This window comes from Drosophila elegans, unplaced genomic scaffold (genome assembly GCF_018152505.1).
Source record: "Drosophila elegans isolate 14027-0461.03 unplaced genomic scaffold, ASM1815250v1 contig_149, whole genome shotgun sequence".
Classification (NCBI taxonomy): Eukaryota; Metazoa; Arthropoda; class Insecta; order Diptera; family Drosophilidae; genus Drosophila; species Drosophila elegans.
The window spans coordinates 14567925-14594916 of NW_024545513.1; the positions used below are offsets into that span (position 1 = coordinate 14567925).

The following is a 26992-nucleotide window of genomic DNA, read 5'->3' on the forward strand; positions in this document are numbered from 1 at the left end:
TTTTAGTGATTTTATTACAAGTAGTTCTGCTCTTTATACTTACAATTTGTCCAGCCTCCAAGGGATTTCCAATGTCACACTTGAGCGTGTGATTGTTTTCCGGCGTGGGCGCCGAGCAGGTGATGGGCGTGTCCTTCTTCTCGCCCAGCTGCTGCAACTTTCGGTACTGAAGATCCGGTGGGGTGACCATATAGAAGGCGGCCTCGAAGGCATCCTCGTTGTTGTTCGAGATGAGGACCTCGATGACCAATGGATCGGGTGAGCCAAACAGATACTTGTCCACCGTGCTGTAAAATACATTTTAAATAAATCTAGATTTAGAAAAAGAAAATAGTAATAGTAATAGTAATAAAAGCCTACTTGACAATAAGCTTGAGATCTGGTTCGCAGATGTTGTCCTCGCCGCAGTTCTTCTGGATATTGATGGCATCGCGCAGGACGATCTCGCGGTTCTGGTCGATCACCGGCTCCAGGATGCTCCTACGGCGCCGAACCATTGGGTCCAGGGGACGATTGCTGCGCAGATTGTAGCGTGCCTCCACCTCCAGAGGCGTCAACTTGTCCTGCACCTTGTCCAGCAGATAGACCGTCTCATTCAAACAATACTTCTGCCCGTAGTTCAATCGTATGGTCTGGTTCCTAATGTTCTTGCCCTCGTCCCGCAGGAAGAACATGCGCGGATTGGGCAGTTTCTTGGCGTCCAGCAGCCACGACACATCGAAGTCCAGCTGCTCGGGCAAATAACGACCCGTGTAGCTCCAGCACGTGGACAGCAGCATGCATGGCACTTGTTTGCGATCCCGCAGCAGCTCACAGTTGCGATCATCCAAACTGATTAGCTTAGAATTGCTGACGAAACTCGTCTCCGCATTCACGGCGGCCACGGGTCGCGACTTAAAGATGAACACCTGGTCGGAGCTGTAGGCGCCCACGGCCAGATCGGGATAGGTATTGCCATCCATGTCGAGGCCACCGGACAGGGAGAATCCGAAGGTGCGCGGATAGGGAGCACCCTCGACGAGCTGCTCCGATTTGATGACCTGCGACGGTTTGGTCAGCGGACCCAGCGATGAGCCATGGAAGATGTAGACCACGCCACGACCCTCGGGTCCGTCGTAGGGGGCGCCCACTGCAAAGTCGCCATAGCCATCGCCGTTCACATCGCCCAGGGTGGTCAGCGCCAGGCCAAATCGTCCCTTGCTGTGGTAGCCATCGCGTATGTGCTCCATGGTCCAGTCCTTCTCCTCGCTGGGACCGCGCTGCAGCAGAATGTACACCCGGCCCACATCGTATTTGCCCTCCGCGTTGTCGGGATCCGTGTACATGGGCGCACCGATGAGCAGATCGTCGAGACCATCGCCATCCACATCGCTGGTCGCCAGCGAGTAGCCAAAGTATTCACCAATTTGACGACCCGTGATATTGAAGATATTCGCCATATTCCATTGATTGACGACGATGCGGCCAACGAGATTGGCACCACGAGGCATGCCAATGGCCACATCCTCGCTGCGATCGCCATTGAAGTCACCGGTGATCATCGAGTAACCCAGATACGAGTCATCATTCACCGAGGCACTTTCCGAGGTGGAGAACACCTGGTTCTCCGGCCTGGTCACATCGTGGGAGCTGGCCTGACCTGTGGATCCGGGAAAATAGTTTGGTCACAAAAACACTACTTCACTACGTTTTGAGATATGTAACTCCTCTTATTCTCCGGTGTTTTTGGGTGAGTTTATTTTTTATTTTTTGCATCAGTTGCTGTCAAAATTATGGCACATGTTATAAGTCAATTTTTCTACAAGACTTGAAATACTTTTTGAAAAAGATTAGAAATTATCTTTTTGAATACGATTGAAAAGGCATTTTTTCAAATGTTTTTCCAATATCATATGCTATTTTTCTGACCGCAACTGTATGGCGCTTTATGGCTAAATGGGCATGCTTTGCATCAACAAATAACGATATCAACAATGATGGGCACATGGAACTTTTAACTACAACTCCTCCCAGCCAAGGAAGCCACAACAACAATTACCACAAGATACTACGATACTTTTTGGATGATTACGTGTATATGATTACAGGGGCACTACTAAAAAAAAAAACATACGTGATAAACGTGCTGAGATTATGGTTAGTTTGCATTCCAGTTAACACAGTCAACACCCGAAATAAGCTACAGGTCGTCAAACAGGTAAACATGCACTTACAAACTACAAATTATGCAAATCATGGGGTCAGACGAACGGTACAAGTCGGGCAGTATAAGAAAATATTTAAGATGTTTTTCATTTTTTCAAGAACTAATTTGTTTATTTTTTTTAATGGTTCTAACTTAATTTTGTAAGTTGAAGAAAATTAACAATGGTAATTTTCGGCATCAATTAACTTATACAACAAAATCTTAAATAGGGATCCATTTGTTTTAAATAAAATAAAAAGTAGGTAAGAGAAGATATTTGGTTTTATAATGATTATAAAACTTTTAAGTTAAAAAGAAAAAAGTATGATATTATTTTTTGACTCCTTCAAATTAGACTCAAAAACCGATGGAAATAGTATTTCCATGAAACTGGTTTTAATAAAAGTATAGAATTTCTATTAAATATTTCATATATTTTTTTCTCCGTTAAGGAAAACTAACGAACTTTTCTGTTCGTGATTTTGGCTTTTTAAAAGAAAATATTTGTTGCATAACATTTAAACTTTTTTTTACATATATCACTACCGATTTCTGGTTTTGACCATCAGATCCTTCTCTGCCGTTCCATGACACCATTGTCTAAGCCACCCCTTTAGGATCAGATATAAGAGAAATTTAAAGATCGTCCTTATTTGTTATGATTAAGATAATTTCTCTTTTATCGAATCACTCCCAAAAAAAAAGAAAAGCAGTTAAGGCAACAACCATTTAAGCAGAATTCGGCAAAGCGGAGGTACGTAAAATATATAGGCTTTTTTTCAACCTGAAACCGGTGATATTAATAGGCAAAGCTTTCTAGCAACTTCTATTGGAACCCATTGCACAAATCTATATAGTTTGCTTTGTTTTCAATGGGTTTCCAAAGGTTTTTCCTTATATTGATGGGTGATGGATAAAGTTCTATTATGAGGTTTGATTTGATGGTTTTTATTTTCTTGTTTCGATTATCAGACACCGTTAATGGGACCCTCAGTGGAGTTTTTGTATATGTGGGTGGGTATTTGTGTTTAGGTACTTTTTTAAGCTGGGTTAATGTTCGTAGGTACAGTTTCGGTTGAGTTTTGAGTTTGTGTTTTGAGGCAGTGGGTGAGAAGTGTAGTTGCTGTTTGTTTTTTGTTTTTTTTTCATTGCGTTTTTTATTATTATTACCTCCAGTGCCGAAGGGCTGATAAAAAGGCGGCTTAAATGGAAACTCGGCATCGGGCGGTATTGAGTAGGTTTGTCCTTTTTATGGTTTTTGTTTTTTTTTTTTTAAAGCAACAAAAGTTGTAGGGAAGAATGTTGATTGGGAATCGGTTTTGGTTTCGGGTACGGGTGATCGAGTGGTGCGGTTTGGATTTGGGGAATCGGTACAGAATGCATTTCACATTTCAAGTTCGGTACAAAATCGCATGCATTTTGCCCCGATACACAGGATATTGATTGAGTGTAGAGTGAGATAGAGGTGGAGGAAGGAGCAAAAAATATAAAGAGAAAGAGAGAACATAATTTTGATTAATCAGATCAGGAAGAACATGACGCGTTATACGGTATAGGTACAGTTAAAGATACAGTTTACAGTTACAGATACAATTACAGTTACAGTTAACGTTAAAGTTACAGTAGAAAATCGTGTATCAAATACGGTACAATAAATGCAGCTAACTTCATTTGGGTTAAATGTACATTAAATTACGATTAACAATAGTTAAAATTTACGGTTATACTGCTGACTCCTGCTGTCGAGTTGTAAATGATATCGGAGTTAGCAAAATGATTTCATTTTCGATGTACCCTACCAGGTGGGTACAATTTCGTACGGTACAATATTGTTAGCTTCTGGCAGCGACAACAGTGCGACGTTAGGCCAATTGGGGTTAAACGATTTGAATGACAACAACTCGACAACACAATATATACGTCACGAAACTTAGTCAACTCTACTTATTCGAAAAATGTGCATTTCAAAATTATACCGAATTCTTCTGGGCGGTAACAGAAGCTTAATAATTTTATTTAATTTCACAAACAATAAACTTAAAATGCAGTTTATTTAAATGACATATTATTATACCTTATGGACAATTATACTATATTTCAACAGTATTTGAACGTGTTATAAATTTATTGCTAAAATTATTTTCTTTTCAAATGCACACTTATAGTTTCTTATAATAATGTCACATAAACCAGTACAATTTTACAATTAAAATATATTAAAATGGTAAGTTTTTCCTAAATTATATTATATATATTGCATGTAAAATTGCCTTGACTTATAAACAATGGTTTTTACGATCTACCTTTGGATACTTTATCGACTAGACGACGCTACAATGCGACATGCATCTCATTACATTTTAGTTTGTGGCTAAAACTAGCATTCCATCTTCTACAGATACTGCATACTGAATAAAATTATAAATAGCCCGCTTAGATCAAGTGTTAGAGACGGAACTTGAGTTCCTAAATAAAAAATGACGGTATTACGACCGGGTATTACGATACAAACATATAACTAGACCCATATTAAGTGAATAATATCTATTTATTCACGTATCTTTGTAGATTACTTAGGTTATGGACTCTCAGTAGAGATTAAATTAAACACACAAATTAATAAGATAAACTAAACTAGAGGATACTATGTTAATGCAATAACTTTGATTTTGTACATCGGAAGGCAATCAAAATTCAATATTTTCGTGGACTTTTAGCTTGGGGAAGGACGAGGACAAATGCTAAATGACAACGGGGATAACGAAATTCAAATTTCAAACCAGACTACGTGGGTGTGTGTGGGTGTGTGTGTGTGTGTTTGTGTTTGTTTGGGTTCAAGTGTACTTTGGAGTATGTCTAGGATCTACGATTTAGGATCTAGGTTCTAGGATCAAGGATCTTGGGTCTAGGGATAGTACTTAAAGTTCTAGCTATGACTAAATAAAGGATAAATGTCGCTTGTCTCATTGAGACACGAGATACTAGAAAGAACAGCAACTTCAAAATACATACAGTAAATGTAGCTCGTCTCAAGAGACAAGAGGTATTGAGGTACGGATAAATAAATAAGAAATAGAACAACGGTACACGGTACATGTGGGAAAAACGTGCACTTACCTTGCCAGTACCAACTGCCAGGTGCGCCAATGAACAAACGCGAGCCATTCTACAGCGGGAGAAAAAAAAGGTTACACATATACCATAATAGTCAAATCGAATGCTGGGGATGCAATTGTGAATGCAAATGTTATGCCACGATCCCAACGAGGTGCCAACTAAACGTGCCCACGTCTGTCCGTCCGTCCGTCTGTCTTTTCCGAATCATTCCATGCATATAATAACTCAATGAAACCCAAATAAAAAAAATAAAAAGAAAAAGAGAACGTTGTGGAGATTTAGAGATCGGACTCACAGCTTTGTATGTCGAACTTGGAATTCTCTTGAATTGATTGGGAATTTATTTTGAATAACAAAGTAAGATATGTGACTTGTTACATATATGAATCCATCGAGTTCCCAGTTAAGTTGAAATAATTTTGTTAAGAATACTTAAGGAACCTTTTTAAACATGACATTTAAGACTTTAGATATTTAAGTCTGTTGTTTAATAAATTAAAATATGTAAAGTTTTTTTTGTTATAATTTGTAATTTAAATGTTTTAATTAAAGTCCCTAGAGGCACTGAAGAAGTCACTCTGAAGTCAAGCAAAATACCACCCACTTAAAACCTTGCATGGACAATTATCCCCTAATTTTCGATAGGGTATATCCACTGAATACTTACCCCGTTGATCGCTGCACTAAATCCAGCCTGACACGAGCCCTGGCGATGATAACCCCAGTTGTCTGCAACGAGTGGAGAGAGATGGAAATGCATCGCATAAGTTAGTGATTGGGCAAAAAATAGGAGGCTGGGGCGAGGGAATTTCAGTCACACACAGTTGACCATTTAGGCATTGTGCGATTTCATCATAAATGTTCGAAGGGCCCCGGGGTTTTCGCAAAAAGGGAACGGTGTGTGGGACAATAAATTGCAAATAATTACCGATGCAATGCAATAAATTGCGCTGCTATTTGTCAGTCGCTGGACGAGAGCTGGACGAGAGTTGGACGAGCGTTGGAGCAACATAAAAGGATTAGAGCGCGCCTTTGGGGCAAGATCTTCGCCTGCCAAAGCGATGGACATTGAAATGAAAACACAACAATAAAAGCAGCCCCAACTGTTGAGCGGCAAACAAAAAGACCAAGACGAGGTCCAAAGTGGGGACGGCATCCGCACATCCACATCCACAGCCACAGCCACAGCCACACATCCTTTTGTTGGCCCCGCCTTTTGTTTGTTTGTTTGTTTGTCCGGCAAAGTGTCTGGCGAATGTTGCCTTGCTACCAAATACGAAATCACGTAACATCAGCAAAAAGATCCAACAAAAAGTGCACAAGGATGTCGAAATCAGAGATACCCTATGTTTGAATTGGGATTTTTGTCGTTTTAAATCCTTCGAATTGTTTAAAATTATTATTGATTGCTTAACAAATTAAATGGCGCCCACGGGTGTACATTTACTTCAATATTTTTTTTAATGGCGCCCTCGGGTGGACTGAACGCTTTAGATTGAGTATCAGAGTGGGTTTTACTTTTGTCGACATCTAAAATTTCTTGCCAAACTGAACATACCATATTCTCGATTTAACGAAAGGGTATTCCTCGCGACAACAACAACTTTATGTCGCATGCGCGGATAAAGGCCAGGCCTCCAGAAAAGGATCAGGAATGAGGGGGACTTGGAGCAAAAACAACAGAGAAATCAACAGGTAGATCGTGCGTTTGATCAAATTAAACGATAACAATTTGTCTCGAAGTGTTTCAATTTAAGCGCAGCGACAGCAGCGACGGCAGCAACATGTTGCTGCTGGCACCGGCAATCGCATAAGTCAACTTTTTTTTTTGTAACGCACAGAGGTCCTCGAACGTGAGCATACCCATGGCATTGTCTTCGCAGTTGTAGTAATTCCCATAATAAAATCGCCCCGTCTTGAATTACAATTAGTTTTTAGCAAGGGCACGCCGAGAACTCTGTGCTCCATTGCCGACGTTTAAACTTGGCTTGCTCACTCGACGATTGTTTCGTACCTTTCTTTATTCCGCTTTGATTTGTCCCTTTCGGTTTTTGTATGTCTGTGTTTCGTTTAACTATTTAGTTTGGCATTTTGTGCGTTAAGTTGGTATTTATTGCTTTCAGTGATGTCGGAATGTGCTGAAGCAACTGTCAGGATGAGTTGCTGCCGCTGCCGATGTTGCTGCTAATCATTTCACAACAACAGCATCGACGAGCAGCATTAATAACGCAACAATAAGACCACTGGGAATCGAGTTGGCCCATTCGTATGTGTTTAGAATCTATAAATCGCCCTCAGATGTGTTATATTGACTTCGGATTGAGCAATCGCCTTATAAAAAAAGGACTTAAATTATTTAAAAATGCAACTAGTTCAAAGATACATGGTAGCAAGGGTTATTATCTTATTAACAAGAGTATGGAAATATAAGTTCAGAGGTGAAAATTAGTTGAATATGTATCTTTTGAAGTATTGAAGTTATTATTCATTTTATAACTTAAAGTATTTTAGCACTGTTAGTTGTTTTTAAATTTTTTATTTTATTTATTTATTTATTCTATTTCTAACCAGCTGAATATTTGCTATTGACATACAGCACAAAAAAAATTATTTGTGCATATTGATATGGACCAGTTTTCTTTGAAGTGGTTATCATGCAAAACGTGTTCGATACGTTATTGTTAACTATCCTCAGTAATAAAAACTTATTGCAAATTAACTGCCTAAAGTGGTTTTAATATTTTTCAGAGTGAATCAGAGTTATGACAGCTACTTCAAATTGACTCAGAGTCTTAAACAAATTTGATGTGAATTGCAATATTTGTGTTTTGCATGCTTACGCATAAAAAAAAACAAACAATCAAGTAGGCAGAAAAGCAAAAGCAATTCTTCCGGATGATAAACTAGTTCAAGAGTCACAACCCCGACTAATGGCCATATGCCAGCCGCTATATAGGAACACTCATACGTTAACCCACATATATACGGATATAGCTCCTTAAAAATCCGAAAGATATATGCATTGTACGTAAGTTGAACGCTTTGCATCTGCGAGGCGAGGCTAAAAATAATCACACCTCGTCGAAACTTTGCGGAGGAGGAGGACGCGAATGCCACATGTGGCCTGCTCGCACATAGATGCCCATCTATATAGACCTAGATATAGTCGGTATAAAGCGATGACTAACCAAAACAAATTTGGCAGGCTGTCCCAAAGGCAAAAAAAAAAAAAACAGAAGAAAAACAGAACGGAACAGAAAAACAGGGAAAGTAATGTGAGGTAAAAGCAAGAAAAACAAATGCATCAGAACGAAAGAAATAAAACGTTGAACATCAAATTAAATATTTTTAGATCTACAACATCACACTACAAACTACAGAAAATGGATATGTTTTTTCAACTTTTCGTCGGTCTACGTATTTGTCGGCTGTCAAGTCGCATAAATCTTTTATTCGATCCAGGTGGGTGGAGATTTTCTGGGTTGTAAAGGTTTACAATTTGATCTGCTGTTGGTTTATATTTCCAAATGACATCGAATTAGTCACCAAGGGCCAAGTTGTATTAGAAAAACTAGAGAGCATCTAAAATATGTCATCTTTACTTTTGAACAGCTGCGGCCTTAATTTGGTACATAAACTATATTTTTATCATGGTCAACTAATAAACTCCAGGTGAGGGCTTGTGAGAAAAGTTTCGAAATATATCCGTAGAATTCAATTTGGACAAATATTTTATAGTTTCATTGTTTTATTTTAAATTTTATGAAAATGTTTTAAAAGCTTTCTGACAAATACTTTTCTTTCATTTTTGATCCCTGCAACGTATTCCAGCCACCTCAATTGTTGCCAAACCAATTGTCGAGCATTCTTGACACTTTTCACTTTCCCTCAAATTGCCGTTATTCGATACTCGAGAATTACAAAAAAAAATTTAAAAAAAAAAAATAAGTGAAGCAACAAAAGCCGAAGGAATGCCAGCAACTGACAGTTTGAATTTCGCTTTTCAAGGGATTCCCTGCCGCTCGAATTACAGAATCACACCGAATCGAATCGAAGCGGAGCGGAGGTCGAATTAGGCCTCCGGTGTGGGTTAATGTTAATCCCGGTCCGTCTGTCCGAAATCGTCGATACTCACTTGTCCGGCAGGGGGAGACCTCGTGGAACTGCTCGAAGTCGTGCGAGGTGAAGCAGGTGCCCACGGGATCAATGCGGAACGCCTTCGATGGCGTCATCGTGTGGAACACATAGCGCGGTGCACAGGCCTGCAATGAGAAATGGAGAAATTCAATGGAGATCGAGTACCTTGCACAGTAAAAAAATCATTCTCATTTATTGACAATCAACTGATGACATTGATTGACTTTCTCTTAATAACTCTTATATTTTATTTAGTCATTAGTTTACAAGTTCTTTTCTATGTACCTATATTATGTTTACAAACTATATTCTTCTCTATGATTTAAGCTTTTTTTCTATTACTACATCCTCTTTTTATAGACAAAATTAAGAAATTTGCAAATTCGATTTCCAAAAATTGTAAAATTGAATTCCTTTTACTAAAAATGAGAAGAAATTATTATAAACTGATTATTATAATAAGAATTTCTATTTGACATATTAATATAGTTTTTAAATGTTTAAAAAACCATAGAGTCAGCAATAAATTTCTTTCGGTGTAGGTGAAAGAGACGGGGGCAGGCATGGAAATTATTTGGTGAAGATGTGAGACAATGGCAGGCCAGCAGCAGCAGCAACGGCAAAGGCATGGAGCGGTGGCCCTCCTAAAATGGCCAAAGCGAATTAACAGACCCCATATCCACTAGGTACAGTGGAACTCAAGTGCTTTGAACCTTAGCAGAATTTGGTATTGACATGGTTCTAAATCACACATATAACTTTTGTTAAAAAAAAAAAATATTCTGAAAATGCTAAGTCCACGCAGGAATATTAGATTTACAAATGTCAATTAATTTTAATAATTTCAGAATTTTGCATAAACTAACGGTTATATTGTGGCCGTTTTTCAAATAAAATGCCAAATGTCCTAAAAAAAACGTGGCGTAACCTTGTGATAAATGTGCAATTTAGACAGAAATTCCTAGCCCAAATTTTCCACCATAAAGCCACTACTTTTCGACTAAACCAGTATTTTGACCATAACAATACGAATCAATAATGGAATGCCAATATTTAAATTATCTTCCAACTGTGGTATAATCTTGTTCTTAGAACAATCAATTTTAATAAATTTAAGCCCGATAACTAAGATATATTTTGCCACTTCTTTCGTGGATGATGACACACTGTGCGTGGGGAGTGAGTTAACCTCGTCGCAGTGGATCGCTTCGTATCCCAGCCGATCTGTGTGTTTATATAGTTTTATAATGTATAAATGGCTGGCAGTTGGACATAAAACACGCACGAGACTCGGGGTCTCAGCCATCTCTGTCGCAGTGCCGCTCCAAATATGGTCAGCTCAGCGGTTGGAGTTTGTGGCATGAGGCAGGAACGGCCGGAGCAGGAGGCATCAACATCAGCGTCAAGATCTTAAGGCCGGGCTATTGTCTCCGCACTGCAATTACTTTTACAAATTTATACATATTGTGCCATTTATGGCAACCAGTGGCTCTCTGTATCTGTCGCTTTTCCGCCCGCCGCCCGCCGCCCCACTCCCTTTTGGCAACTCTGACATAAACTCAAACTGACGCGCTATCGCCAAAAATGCATGCTGATCGGATATCGGATGGGAGCGGATGGAAAGGCCGAACCATTCAAATGCCCCATTGAATCACAAATCTATGGGCCAGACCATATTATGCAAGCAGGCGCAGAAACAAACAAACAAACAAACAAACAAAAAATCACAGTCCAGCTAACTTCTCTAACACTCGGAGAAAATCACACAAACTTTGAGCTGCTTTTCATCTTCCTAGTTCATCGTTTTTAATTTCTTAAAAATTCATGCTTAAAACTTCATTGCAATGATCCGTTTTGTTTTCCACTGCATAAGAACATTTTTATAATTCCCAAGTCGTTTTTCATTCAACCAAAATTACATTAAAAAATGTTAAATGTTTAAATGGCATAACCATTAGCTGTCGCCCTTAAAATACAATCAAATTTTTAATACTCGACATTTTTCCGAGTGTAAGCGCAAGAAATGGGGAAATAATAAAAAGAAAACCCTGAGAGTTGGGCCAGACAATCGACTTGCCGCTGGGCACTCGGGGGAGCGTTGAACAATTCAATTGAAATTCCCAACAATTGCCCGCGTGGACCATTGTCCATGCCATGATCAATAAGTTAATAGCAATTTCCTATTAAAAACTTTATTATCAGTTGGCCGGCAGAGAGATTCTTTTGCGGACTTGGCAGCCAACAGTTTGCAGTTCGCGGTAAAATAGTTAGATATGCAAATGGGGAGCGGTCGGAGGAGAATGGATCCCGAAAACAGGTCCACAGTTGCTTTTCATTCCGAGCATTGAAATCAAAAATTATGGTTATGAATATGGCTTTTGGTCGAGAGTTGGTGGATGATATATGCAGGCAGAATCGCTACCATTTAAAGATGCATTTTTTATTGCAAAGTCATTTTAAACTATGGCAAGGAAGAACATTTTATTTTAACTTCTTAATGCGTAATGTATTTATTTTTGATTTTCAATCAATTATCTTATTTTAAATAATACATTAGTTAAATGTTTTGTCAGTAGTTGTAAGGAACATCCCATTTTCAACAATTTTTTAAACTAATGATTTTATTTTGCAAACCTAGTAATTTATCATTTACAATTATTTTTATGACTCAAGAGCATATAAATTTAAATATTTATAAGCGTTTCCTGCGGTGACCCCGATCGATAAACAAATAAAGTCATTATTTTAAAACCAACCGCAAAAAATACCAATGACTCCTCCGATTGTAAAAGTATGATTAAAATTGGGACAGCCTTAATTGCTTTGAATTTAGGCCAAGGATCAGGCAACAATTGTATGAGATCACAGTCGGACTGTTGTCCCAATCAACAACTTGTCGCCAAGTGGGTGGGCCATGATCGGCAATCAGCGGCACAACACCAAGGTTGTCACCAGTGAACTCACTGCATCCGCCCGTCTCTTTCTCCGGCCATCTAGCTGTCTCTTTCACAGATGCCCTCGCCCGGGGGCATGTGCCGCATGTCGTGCGGTCTCGTTTCGCTACGTTTTTATTTTCAATACCCAGCGCTTAAAAATCTATGGGGTATACTTATATCATTAAAACATTGGGTTTCTTATTATTCTATCAATTTAACTAATTTCAAAACAAATGCTTTTTTTCACCATATCTTCAGAAAGTGTTTTAAAATCTTTCACATCAATCAGTTATTATCAAAGTGTCCAAATTTTTAAAATTTATTTAATGTGTTATTTTTAATTTTTTCTTGTCAGCTCCTAAGCCATCTGTTTTTTCTGACTGCCTGATAAAAAACAGTCTCTTTTTTAAGAGCTTTGCCTTAAGCCCCTGGAGATTTAAAAATAAAATTTTAACCATAAAAAAAGGCAATGCCACATTTAAGACGTTGGATCCTTTTTAAATAAACAAATACCCTAAAAATTTTAAAGCGTTTGCAAATAAATTTTGTCCTACGAATAATGTTTATCAATAAATTCTATAATTCTATATGCACTGTCAAGTATTTTTTGAGGTAACTTTAGGTCGTTTGAAGTTCTTATTATCTTCGGGAGTTGTTGTTTAGTCTGCAGCGTTTCGATTGCAACATGATCATCGACACGATCTGTGAAATTGCCAGCGCTATTGAACTCAAATATGGCCAGAGTACTCGCACACAGATATATACAGATATAGGTATATATATTATATGTGCCGGAGGAGGATCGGTGTATCGGGGGACTGGAGTTGGCCATGGGCCTAGCCGATTTGGCATCTGCATCTGCATCTGGCCCGAGGGCCCCCAGATATTCTCTCTGGCACTCGATTCGCAATGGTAACGTCTGCATGTCGACCATGTCAAACGTGTTGACTTTTGACTTTAGCTGTTGTTTTTTTTTCCATTGCCTTTGCATTTGCTCCCGCAACAAAAAAAAAAACTACAGGAAGAATCGACGGCGTCTGCAAAAGTGCAGTTTAATGTCTCAAAAATTTATCGTTGGCGTTTTGGTATGCACTCTGCTCCAAACATGGGCAATAAACCACATGAAAAAAAAAAAAACAAAAAACAAAACAAAATCGCCCAAAAAACAAAAGCCCAAGTACAGAAAGAGACCTCAAAACTACTAAAACCAAGCTAAAAGAAAGAAAGCCCAAACAAAGCCAGCCAGAAATCGTTCAAAATATGTTAAGCTGCAAAGGAAATAAGCCGGGAACACGACAAAACAATTTTGGTTTTAAAGAATGGAAACGGTTGACATGCCTAAAAAATGAGCCAGGCTAAAGGTCACTTCGAGGTACTTAAGGTTATAAAACGATTGCCATTATTTTGCTACCCATCTAGCCAAAAATTTATAAATGTTGAAGTTTTAAATGCATTTTTAAAGATTTTGTTTCAAATTAAGCTATAGGTTTGGATTTAAAATTTGATTTTTGCTTTTACACAAATTTAAACTATTCTTAACAAATTCTGAAATATATTTATATTTATATTAAAAGACCCTAAAATTTTTCTTAACAAATTAATATATTTTGTATGAAATATTCAACTTAAATAAATCTTTTATCCTTGAGAAACTCTGTGAGAATTGGTAAAAAAAAACTATTTTAATTTGTCCCTAATTAATTTTTTTACACACAATCACCCCATCGACTGATGTAATCCGGCTTGATGATGTGGCCCAGCAATTCAATCGGACACTTGGCGTAACAAAAACCAATCGATGGGCAGCTCCCCCCCATCCGGTTAATGGGCATTTGAAGGCCAGTCCCGGTCCCAGACCCAGTTGCAGGTTCCCATTTCGAGTTTCCCAATCGCCCAGGAGAACGCGTGGCGGAAGTGACCTGACCTGGCCCCAATGGCAAGGGTAGGGAAACAAAAAATTAGAAATGGCACGGGCAAAGGACGTACTGGCCATCAATGTTAACGGCCAGGGCCAAAATCAAATGGGCCAAATCAAAGTTAATTGAGAACTAAAGTGAAAATCAAATGTTTATGCTGGGTGGGCAGTCAACAAGCGACCAACAAAAGAAGCCAACGCCAACGCAATTAACCAAAGTTGCGAGACGTGGCGCACCTTAAAGAGTCCGAGTTGCCAAAGCAGAAAAGCACACGAGCACTGTGCCAGCAAAGCAGCAAAGCAACAAAGCAGCAGTTTGCTTTTGCACAGAGAAAAATGTATGAAAACTACTACTACTTTTCTTTTATCAGTATTAAAGCGTAGTGATTACATTTATTCAAAATTAAAAATGTTAAAAAATTTCTAAATTCTCTAAAATGTATGCATTGTTTAAAAACTATCAGTGATATAGCACTGCATATTGATACTTTCAAATCCAACGCAATTCAAATCTATTTTTAAACTTTATAAAAAAAAAAATACAAAATATTTATCTCTGTGTACCAAAAAAGCACTGTATCTGGGCATGGGTATCTTATTATGGTTTTCTATCTGTCTTGGTTTTCTTTTGTGGTTTACTTGACGCAATCCACCGGCGAACCGCAGCGATGACAAAACAACAGTGACTATTGAAAACCGAAATCGAAATCGAAATCCAAATCCATTGAGAACAAAGTTTACCCGAACACCCACTGACATCTAACGGAAAGACAACCATAAAAAAAAGGTAATTTTCTACAGAGATTTGATTTTTCCGACATATATGATTGAGAAGGTGTCAGTTACGCGATGAGGTGGGCGTAAAGCTCAGATCTTGGGCTGAATACCATTAGTTCCCTTGCACTTTCAATGCAATTTGACATTTTAACGAGCTCCGTCGCCGCGGATGATGATGCCATCATCGATGAACACTAAAATCGGACAAGGTTTTTCCAGCGGTTGGCTTTTCGGTTAGTAGGTCGTCTTGCGGTATGTGGAAAATGAAAGTATCTGTCTGCTTAGTTTTCACATTGTTTGCCCCATAAATCGGGGCTTTAAAGGGCGTTAATGGGAGTCATCGCTGGGCTATATCATTTTAAGGCCATACTAAAATAGTGAGATTACTATTCTACGCCTTTACGGCATTGGGATAAATATAAAAATATAAATAAGTGATTCAGTGATCTTAAAACTGAAATGAGAGTCTATGTTGCTCTAAAAACGTTTTGCTCATATAATTATTTTCAAATCTTTGATATTCAATATGAAACAATAATTTCTCCATATTTTTTTTATTTTAGGACTTCTGTGCCTTTATAACTAAAATTAAAGCATACGTTGGTTGCTCTATATTCTTTTTGACCATACAAAATTTATTTACTTCATTTGTAGTGATGTTTTTATACTTACCACAACCAAGTCACTATCGCGTCCTGTGGCCACCGTGGCGCCCAGCCATTGATAGGATTTCCTGTCCACGACCTCTTTATCCGTATTTCGATTGTTGCCTGGTATAAGAAGAAAAAAACATATCATTAACTGTGCAAATAAATTACAGACATCTTTATTTGGCAAATCAAAATTGCAAGGCAGCAGCGGCAAAGAGAATAAACATAATTTTCAAATGTACGACGAAAGCGGGTAAAAATTAAGAATAAAACGGAGACAGCGAAAACAAAGACGTACGAAATAATTCTGACAAAATGTGGACGGAAATGAACAATTTAGTGAAATTAATATGTATTTTTAAGCGGGGGGAGAAAGGCAAACTAATTAAGCTATAGTACACTGAGAACACAAAATCACTTGAGAACAACAACGTGGATAATAATGATGATGGTCACTTCCTTTTGTCAGTGATTTATGACACAATTTCAGGGGTAACATGAGGTGCTATAGGGAGTTAAACTATACAATTTGCAGTAGAGGGGCTAAAATATTTCTGGGGTGTGCGGATGGTACAAATTTTGGGCGGGTGCTTTTGGGCCTAATGAGGGATAAATGGCCCACAGGTAAATCCATCAAAAATTGTATTCCAGAGTGATGGATGAGATAGAAAAATAATAGAACATTTAAGTGAAAAATAGAGGGAAATGGAATAGAAGTTCTTGTATTTGCTGTTGCCAAGAAAATCCAAAAAAAAAACCTGAAAGCAAAAACAAATATTCTGCCCATTAAAGAATAACCGAAAATAATGAGAGCTTAACCATTAAAAATAGCAAAATTACAATTTTTGTTATTTTTTTGATACGCACTTTGCGTTCTCGGTCCCGGAAATACCGATGTAAGATAACATATAAAAAAAATTGTGTTTTTTTTTGCCAAAATTTGTCGCGTTCTCGATTCCCATATTTGTAGCTGATTCATGAAAAGATGAATGTTGCTTTTTCAATTGGGAATATATAACAATTTGTTTAATCATCTCTTTAGAGTTCGACCCTGCTCAGCGCCTTTAATGTCCCACTTCAAGGCTTATGCCATTCTTTTAACACTTTAAATTGGATTCTCGAAATTCCCTTAACTGAGCCGATAACCCTCCCTATTTGCCTTTTGGCAACCCTCTTTATGAGGCCGCACCGCCCGCACCCTCGACATTTTTTCCTCCCCATATCTCCGAATTTCTGAGAGTCAGTGGTTCTGGTGGTTATGGTATATCTGGCGGTCCTAGTGGTACGCTGTTCTCCTCCAGGGGCAGCAGTTCATCATGGCACGCACATTGACAGCTGTCATTAGCATTGAATGCGGAAGTGCGGCGAACAGAAAAGAAAGGAAAATAAAAGAAAAGAAAAGGGTGCCCAGTAGTCGATGGTCGTAGGCTTTGGCCCTAGGGTGCACTAAATGGGCCTTCATTAAAATTGAAAATAATAAAACGGAAAGTGAATGTGTGCACAGGCAAAATTAAGCTATCAATTCGCTAGTTATTCATTACTATCTATTTAAGATTTGAATCACAGAAAATAAATGAAATCAAAAATTGTATTCCAGAGTGATGGATGAGATAGAAAAATAATAGAACATTTAAGTGAAAAATAGAGGGAAATGGAATAGAAGTTCTTGTATTTGCTGTTGCCAAGAAAATCCAAAAAAAAAACCTGAAAGCAAAAACAAATATTCTGCCCATTAAAGAATAACCGAAAATAATGAGAGCTTAACCATTAAAAATAGCAAAATTACAACGACAAGTTCGAAGAAACTGAATCATCCCATGACACCAAAACGAAAATGAATAATTCATATTTAAATAATCATTAATCAATGGGTATTGAGAAAAAAACGGAAATACTTCCTTCCTTTGGAATTTTGCTGATTTAGTCATGAGTGTGTAAAGCCAACGCAATTTTATGATGAAAGGTTAACAAAATCTAACAACTAATGGATGGATGACAGGGCCCAGTGAATCACAGTGCTGAAAAAACACTTTAGAAGATGACCAAACGAACCTGCGAGCTGAATGAAGCACCTGTTGACTCCTTTTCGTTTTTTTTTTTTTTTGTTTTGTTTTTGGTTAGCCACATTAAGCATGAGTTTGAGCAGAGATTTATATATTATTTTAGCGAAATTGAAAGGGAGCTGGGGCAGGAGGGCCTGTGAATTTATGGGACACACCCCCCGTGGGCATTATGGTTCGCCAACATCCATTATCGAGTCTGCAGTCTGATGGGGCACGTGTCAATAACTTTTACCAAATGTGTTGTCTTTTTCGATTTTTTTTCTTCGCTCCGCGTTGCAAAATCAAATTGCATATTTATGGCAGACAAATGCAGAGTGCACAGCCTTCGCTTAATGGAAAAAATATGCAAAAACTTTGCAGCGAGGAAGTACAGTATACTTGGGAGGTTGTTGGTGAGTAAGTTTATCATTTCCGTTTTATGCCCAGGATGTTCCCGGCAATTGTCTAAAAATATATTATTGCAATTTTATACATGTATGTTTTTGCGTTGTATTTTTGTTTTTTTTTTTTTCATTTTTTTGCCCACTGCACGTTGTGCATTCCTCGCATTTTGCATACTAAAAGGTTGCGCATGCGTGTAGGCCATAAATAAACTAATTGCGATTTGTGCTTCCCTGGCGCCAGTTTCTGGCGGGGATTGGCGCCAAGTTCTCCGCTAGCGAACTCCCATCTTCTCACGAGCAAAGCCCAGAGACACAGACTCGAAATGGGTACCTGATTTAAGTGTTTAGTTGCCTCGATGAAATTACCTTTGGAGTCGAATGGCACCAATTTGCAGTCGTCATCGTTCAGGCTGCATTTGAACACACCGCCGGCCTCCGTCACGCCCTGTTGATAACGGGACGTGTCGAATTTGGGGGCTCCAACGATCAAGCTGACGCTGAAAAAAAAAAAAATTGGGTTTAAAATCGGATATAAACACAAGGTTAAAATCCCTTAAAGAAATTAAAAGAAACAGAATCAAAACATGCTATGAATAGTATAACAACAGTAAGATTTATAGGACAAAACCTTTAAAGGTGGAAATAAAAAAAATGTATAAATATTACAACAGTCTCTTTAATAGCTGAAGAACTGAACGTCTGTTTTCTGTATGCTAACATAACATAACAGAAAGCATATTTTTAAAAAATTTTTTTCTTTAATTTTTTGAATGTTGGTAGGTTTTATAATATCAATTTTTGTTATTTTTTTGATACGCACTTTGCGTTCTCGGTCCCGGAAATACCGATGTAAGATAACATATAAAAAAAATTGTGTTTTTTTTTGCCAAAATTTGTCGCGTTCTCGATTCCCATATTTGTAGCTGATTCATGAAAAGATGAATGTTGCTTTTTCAATTGGGAATATATAACAATTTGTTTAATCATCTCTTTAGAGTTCGACCCTGCTCAGCGCCTTTAATGTCCCACTTCAAGGCTTATGCCATTCTTTTAACACTTCAAATTGGATTCTCGAAATTCCCTTAACTGAGCCGATAACCCTCCCTATTTGCCTTTTGGCAACCCTCTTTATGAGGCCGCACCGCCCGCACCCTCGACATTTTTTCCTCCCCATATCTCCGGATTTCTGAGAGTCAGTGGTTCTGGTGGTTATGGTATATCTGGCGGTCCTAGTGGTACGCTGTTCTCCTCCAGGGGCAGCAGTTCATCATGGCACGCACATTGACAGCTGTCATTAGCATTGAATGCGGAAGTGCGGCGAACAGAAAAGAAAGGAAAAGAAAAGAAAAGGGTGCCCAGTAGTCGATGGTCGTAGGCTTTGGCCCTAGGGTGCACTAAATGGGCCTTCATTAAAATTGAAAATAATAAAACGGAAAGTTAATGTGTGCACAGGCAAAATTAAGCTATCAATTCGCTAGTTATTCATTACTATCTATTTAAGATTTGAATCACAGAAAATAAATGAATAACAAAATTTGGTTACTGTGTTTTAAAACAAATTAGTAATAATAAAAATAACAATTTTTTTTAAGTACTAAATACATTTCATAATTTGAGGTTTTATTTTGTATAACTAGTGATAAATTCCATTTAGGCACATAAATAAACCTAGAAAAAATTATGTTTAAACTAAAATCAGAATTATCGGTAGGTTTTTTTTCTCTGTGTAGGCAAACTTCAACGGATGCTACACGGGGCACGCCGCAAACGGTTGAAATCAAACACTTGAGAGTTGATTAAAACCCCCTACCCTCATTGCCGTCGCCCCTGCCCCGCCCCATTTACCATCCCCTCGATGACCCGCCCCCTTATTGGCCGACCTGCTCAACCCACATGCAACAATTTGACGCTTCACTTAAACACAAAAAATCGCACAGATGCGTGAAACTCGAGAGGGAGCGACCGAAAGGAGATCGCGAATGGAACTTCCTATGAATGGGCTCAGTACGCTGAGCGAAAAACCAGAAAGCAAATTATCCTGATTGCACTGCCCTCATCTTAAGTAAAACACTTTATCATATAGAAAAATTTATATTATTATTTATACATTACAAAGGCAAATAAAATATGTTTATTACAAAATTGATATATATTTATATCAGTTTTCTGTTTTGCTGTCTTTATTTTAATTATTTTATTAGTAAAAAATATCCTATATTTTTCCAAGTGTAATTCAATAAATGGGAGAACGAATGAATGAAGCGGCTTTTTGAAAGTTTACAAGCTGTTATTTCTTGTGGCATTGCAATGCATTTAAAAATGATTTTACAATACACAAAAAAGCAGCTGCATTTTATTAAAGAGTGAAACGATTACGTTAGGTTTTTAGTAGTTAAAACCCATGCTCGAAAGCTCTAATTAGTTTTAAGATCGACTTCTCTTTCGGCCTGAATTCGAGTATCTTTCTATCTTTGTATCTGTTCTCGGTGCTGACATCATTGGCATCCATCGATTCGATCATTCTCTTGCTCTCCGTTAGATATAATTAATATTAATTTATGGACAGACGAAAAAAAAAAATGAGACAAGCTCAAACAGGTTCTCCATCCACTGGTTCTCCTCCACCAACATTTATTTGAGGGGGCGCCTTGCATTTGCATTTCATTGAAATGAATGAATCAATAACAGAATTTCTCAAAAGAAACCATTCTTCAGTCGATTATTAATGCATATTTGTTTATTTCACTTTTGTGATTTCCAAGTATTTCACTACGCCCACGAATTTATTTTTGTACCAAAAGATTTATCAATTTAATTTATTTGATTTCATTGTTTATTTATTTAACTTGTACTAATTTTGTTTATCCTTTTAATTTTCAAGCCCCTGTTTAATCATCATGTCTTAAAAGTCATGAACATCTTGAAAATAATAATAATTAGTGTACATTTTTGATGTAGCACAGTGTCAGTTTTCTCGATTGCCAAATGAATTTGTGGCAGTCAAGCGTTCTGGGTTACGTAATTTTAATTTGTAAATTGTAGAGCACGCGTCAGTCCGGAATGCGATGATATTGTTATGGTGTTCAGTGGACCTTACGAAGATCAAAACCCCCGACCGCAGCACACAATGCCAGCCTCTAAAATAATCGAAATCAATGCGAGTCAATTGAAAAGTGAAAATAACATCGGGCCAGGCGCCAAGCCAACAAATGCGATTGTTCGATTTCTAATTTCGATACGGCTAAATGTCTTAATTGGGTTGGACCGCAGGAAAGGATACATAGATCGAAAACCAATTTTCCGCACACATGTCTTGAAAACAATATTCAGGGAAAAGAAGGAGCGTCGCAGAAGACACAATATAATACAATACAAATACAAAATACAAAATACAAAATACAAAATACAAATACAAATACAAATACAAATAAAATGCTATGGAGTGGAGTGGAATGGAATGGAAAACCTTATGTTGGTTCGCGCCTTGAATGCTAAATTGAGTATGCCCAGAGACCCATCTTGAATTACCTTCGACTTCGACTTCGTCGTCGCGTGCAGCAGCCGCAATAAAAATAATGTTTTAAAAATAACATTTTCGAAAATTACCGCCTCTCTTAACCCCCGACTTCCGAGTCATTCGCTGAACACATGCTCGCAGGATGTGACGGGTATATATACATGTGTGTGTATGTATTTATATATATGTGTGTAACAGTCCCAGTGCGATTTCTATACCCACTCCAGTTCACCGTCTGAATGATGTGGGTGCGGGAATTGTGTGAAGCTGCGCATGCTTCCTGCCACATATTCTCCTTCTGAATGAATTCATTGCACACTGCCGCAGAAAAGTTAGCTGACTGATATACTCAGAGACAGAGACAGCTGCAGGATCAGTACAATTTATTTAAGCCATTTACAACTTAAGATGCATTTAATTGATTACTAATTGTATCTGCTTCACATCTTATACATTAAAATGAATGTAAGCAAACAAATTCAAGAAAAATATATATATTAATTTAAACTTTTAATTATCTTTCTTTATAACAGGCATTTTAAAATCCCTCTGAATTGTAATCCCTAATCCCTCTGTTTCTACATTGTGTTATTATTTATTTTGAAGTTTTTTAACCACTTAAATGTTGTGTCAGCTCTTTGAAATATCATCATCAGCATTTCAGAATTTCTTAGATACAAATGGTATTAAAGTGATCTTGTCAGCAGAAAATTATTGAAGTGATCTCTCCAATTTTCGTTGATCAGCACTCGTGATTATACCATTGGCATTTCTCAAGTTTTTGCCTAACAACATTTGAATTTTTTCCAGGCTTTTGTTTATAAAACTTCCGCTGATCGTCGGGTGACTTTTGGGGTTCACTGTCATTCGTAACCTTTTAAGTAATGCACATTTGTAATGAAAAGGGGTTACATTTCAAAACGTTTCCAAAAACAGTCAACTCACTTGCGAAGTCAGGGCGCGTGAAAGGAACCGAAACGATCGGATCCCTAAACTACAATATGAGGGTGAGGATCGAAACCAATACTCAGGGAAAAACTGGGAAAAAGTGGGCGACTGCGAAGGCGTGTCGGCGCTAAACATGTGTGCGCCCCCCGGTAGGTCTGTAGGTCTGGGAAAACTGAAAACTGAAAAATAAAAACCCTTGCACACGTGACAGACCCGGCGCTGCATACCGTTTGTTTAGTCCATTGAGCGATTTAACATTTACCATTTTCCATTTCCACGTACCTAAGTGCGTGTGCGGTTTTCCAGCACCTTTTTTACACATTGACACTTCCGTTTTCCTAGACCCCGTATAGCCAGCTGATCGGTGATCAGAGATCTTATATCTGAAATCGGACAAACGGCGATTCACGATCTCTGATGGATATCTACTCCACCACTCGAGACTCCGCAATCAAGCGGCAATTAAGGCGGTTCGGCCAAACAAATGAAAATGCCAAAGTATCCGCCTACAGAGAAAAAAATAAGTGGCCTATTTAAATGTCGAAAAACTACGATTTTTTTAAATTTGTTTAATTATTAACAATCTTAAATAAAAGTCTAGTTGATATTAAAATATTCTCAAATCATTCAATTTAATTTAATCAATACTTTTGAAAAGCAAAGCATTAAACTTTTAATTGTTTATTTTATTATTTAAAAAAAGGTAATTTATTATTATATTATTATTATTATATTTTTTATTATTATATTCTATTTTCTTTCAATATTGATATAGCATTGCTTGTTTTTTTCCGTGGATGTACGGCATAAATATTTGAAATCAATTACAGTTCTCATTGCCTGCCGCCGTTTTTGCCATTTCATAACAAACGATCGATACGATCTCAGCTGCAGCTGACAGTAGTTTATTTGAGTTTGAGTTTATGCAATAGATAGATTGCCCAGACCCCTGCAGCCCACTTACTGGCAAACCAAGGGAAAACTATAGAGAAACTATAGAGAAACTATAGAGAAACTATAGAGAAACTATAGAGAAAGAGCGGATGGTGGAGACCCCAAATGAACTCCTCAAGTGATCTTCCTTTGCCGCGGCTGCCATCGATGTTGGTGGGCTACTGGAGAAGTAGCTAAAAATAATTTGAGGGAGACCTTAAAGATGCTAACTCAAACATTCGATAACTGAGAGCGGCGCATGAAAACGGTTTGGAAAATGTTTCACATTAATTTAACTTTCCCTTTAAGATTTTGAAAATTTCGTACTACAATTTATGAAATTTTAAATGGTTTCATTATTGAATATCTTCATAAATTGCTATATAATTTGGTAGGCATTTATGTGAATGAATATTCAAAAAAAGTAACCCTAAGAACATAAATTGTGGATAAAAAACACATAAGACCTAAGATCTATGTGGTACGGAATTTATTTTGGAAATATTCCTAAATTCTTAATAATTTAAATGCTTAGAATTTCAGTTATTTTTAATAAGGAAGAGCAATTCAGGAATAACTTAATATTTCTGGAATGTGGCTCAGCATTATTATATTATCTCTTTGTTTTATCATACACAATTTTATATTTTTTTAATTTATTTTTTTGGAATGATAAATACATAATATATGGGGAAGTATATTAACAATTTAAATTTTATAGGAGAAATGCAGCAATGACTTTCTAAACTAAATATCCACACAATGCTTTTAATTGCACATCTCAAAAATCCACAAATGCAGGCTCATGAAAATATGATTCTTTTAATGACTGATCGGCCGACCATAGCTAAACGTGATGTCTCAAACACCAAAGATTTCACTTTGCTCGTAATAAAGTCATTTGGGTGAGCAGCTGAACTAGATAGAACATTAAAGGATCCCAAAAGCAGGCAAGGCATGAGGAACGGAACGGGGTCAGGCTAATGAGTTGGCCTGGCCATTATATCCGTCTATAAGGAAACTTGTGGTTGTGCTTGTGGCCAAGCGATCCGATCGACTCTCGTTCTGGATAACGGACAAACGACTTTATTTGGCCAATTGGGTGAAGCGGCGACAACCTTGCGGCTCGGAACACTTGACCGTAAATAGCACACACCACACCAAAAACTATGTCGCACCGAGTTACAGATACAGATACAGATACATTCGAGGTGACTATGGACATATAAAATGCCTCTGCAGATACGGATACACATATGTGCTGTATTAATTGCCGGTGCTCTGCTCAGGGCAAGCGGCATATTGGCCAACGACTTTGCGCTGTTGCCTTATAAACAATAACCACAAATAGTTACTTAGCCACCTTGTGTTTACCACTTTCCTCACTTCGTTGTCGTCTCTGCCGCTTTGCAGCTTTGCCTTTTGTCTTCTGAGTTAGCACACAATTATCTCACGAGGCTGTAGAATGGAGACAGGTAATTTTAAGCTTTTAACGGAGGCAAACCCCCAGCCATGGAGGCTTTTTTTTTTTTTTGTATTTTTTTTTTTGTCAAGTAATGCCCTTCGGCAGCTGGGTAGCACTATACAGAAAGCCAAAAGAGAACCACATCGAGATTTGCTACTCTTTGGGGAAATAGAATCGTATCCCCTAACGTTAGCTTGCAGATAGTGCTATCAATGTGTATTTTGAGCAACACAGTATAGCTGACATAGCTAACATTAAACAACTTTGTCAAGGCTTTGATTTGGCTATTAGAAGATTTTTATTTCGATTTTAATTTTTATATTTTTTTTCAGTATTAAATGATGTTTAATACTTTAGAAATACCATTCAGCTTCCTATGATACTTGGCATCAATCTTAGGAACTTTTCCCTTAAAATATAGACAGAGGGATGCTTTGTCAAACAGACTTTGGGATACTGTTTAGAGGTAACCATTTTCGCTCTCCCAAACTGACAAAGAGCATTCACAGTTCATCCAACCTGGGTTAAAAGTCACTTGGTGCTAGATTTTTGTTCTGCATTTGTATCTATGTATCTGTATCTTTAAGTGTCGCCTCTTCTGGGGCAGGGTCTAACCAAATTCCGTCTCTGTTTGCGTCTGTTTATTGAATTGTAAACATTTTAACGCTGCATTTAAATAATTTTCGTTGCTTTTAAGTGCACTTAGCGTGCGCAGCTCGTTTTTTGTATTGTATTTGTAGGCTGCGGCGTGTGTGTATATACAAGTATCTATATCTATATGTTTATATGTTTATATGTATGTATGGATTATAGAGTCAGAGTCTAATGGCGAAGAAAGAAGTGCAAACGGCCAAAAGGCCATTCACACACGTAGCCAGATGCTGTTGCCCTGATAGCCTGGTCACCACTCTTTCACCCAGACACTCTCTTTCTATCGATGAAACGTATCTACAGCTTCGACTTTGACTTCGTCTCGGGTCTTCAGTCTTGGAAATCCCAATCCCTTCGGTCCCCATAGCATACTCCATACTCCAACCATCCAGCTAACGTGCGAAAAGTTTAAGGAGACCAACACTAGGTCCCAGAATACACAGAAATTTAAACATATCTTCTAATGGTAAACAATAATATTAATTTGGATGCCAAATTAAGTAAATGTATCAATTTAAAAAACAACTTCGTTATTGCCAATCTATGGATATAACATAAATATCTATAAGCTGCCATCAATAAAACTGTTCACATTAGACATTTCTAAAATTTACTAATGATACAAAAATAGATTTTAGAAATATATTTGTACATTATAATCACAATGTTATTGATTTAAAATCATATAGAAAACAATTATATATTAAAAATTATATAATATTATTATATTATTATAATTATTAATAATAAATACGCTTTTTAATCGGATTTTCGCAGAGTGTTGCACTGCGACTATGAGATTAACACGGTCCATCAAGCTGAACTTTGTGGGTTCAGAAAGTTATCGCTTCAATCCAACGGCTACATGAATAGAGTGAATGCAAGTATTGGGTGAGGCGGAAAATATGTTTTTCGCCATTTGTCAAGGGGTCAGGCTCTCGATGAGGAGGCCCAATAAACTTTCCGCCTCAAAAGCCAAAGTCAAAAGTGCCCCCTGATAGATTTAGATGGCTCCAGTGCAATGGGACACTATCTGCGCCATTCTCTCGTAAATTTATCAAGGAATCTCGGCGTCGGCAACGCTGTCTTGTGGCGATTGAAATTAATGGGCGTTTAGCATTCTGAATGCATATTTACACGCTCCTCAAGATAGGGAAAGTGATGGTTGCGTGCTGGGAGCAGATAGGCGGAATCTACTCACAGATTAACATGTCACTGGATTATCTCCACAAACAAAATGCACTAGGCAAGTGGTCTCTCAACGCGGTTTTATGGAATTATGGGGGCTAGTGAAGTTACCAGATTCTTGCCAAAT

At 37.8% G+C, this 26992-nt stretch overlaps 1 protein-coding gene across 3 annotated transcripts in view; it reads right to left on the reverse strand.

The window, feature by feature from the left end:
* The window catches only part of LOC108149983 (integrin alpha-PS2), a 35349-nt gene that overhangs the window by 4087 nt on the left and 4270 nt on the right, over window positions 1–26992 (reverse strand). For 2 of the 3 annotated variants that reach the window (XM_017277907.2, XM_017277906.2), the window contains exons 3-10: window positions 18530–18660; window positions 15740–15837; window positions 9438–9564; window positions 5970–6031; window positions 5303–5351; window positions 3356–3430; window positions 361–1639; window positions 44–287 (exon numbers count right to left, since the gene is read on the reverse strand). In XM_017277907.2, coding sequence (XP_017133396.1) covers window positions 44–287; window positions 361–1639; window positions 3356–3430; window positions 5303–5351; window positions 5970–6031; window positions 9438–9564; window positions 15740–15837; window positions 18530–18660 — 2065 coding nt within the window. The remainder of the gene's footprint in view (window positions 1–43; window positions 288–360; window positions 1640–3355; window positions 3431–5302; window positions 5352–5969; window positions 6032–9437; window positions 9565–15739; window positions 15838–18529; window positions 18661–26992) is intronic. The other variant, XM_041710699.1, reaches the window with a different exon arrangement.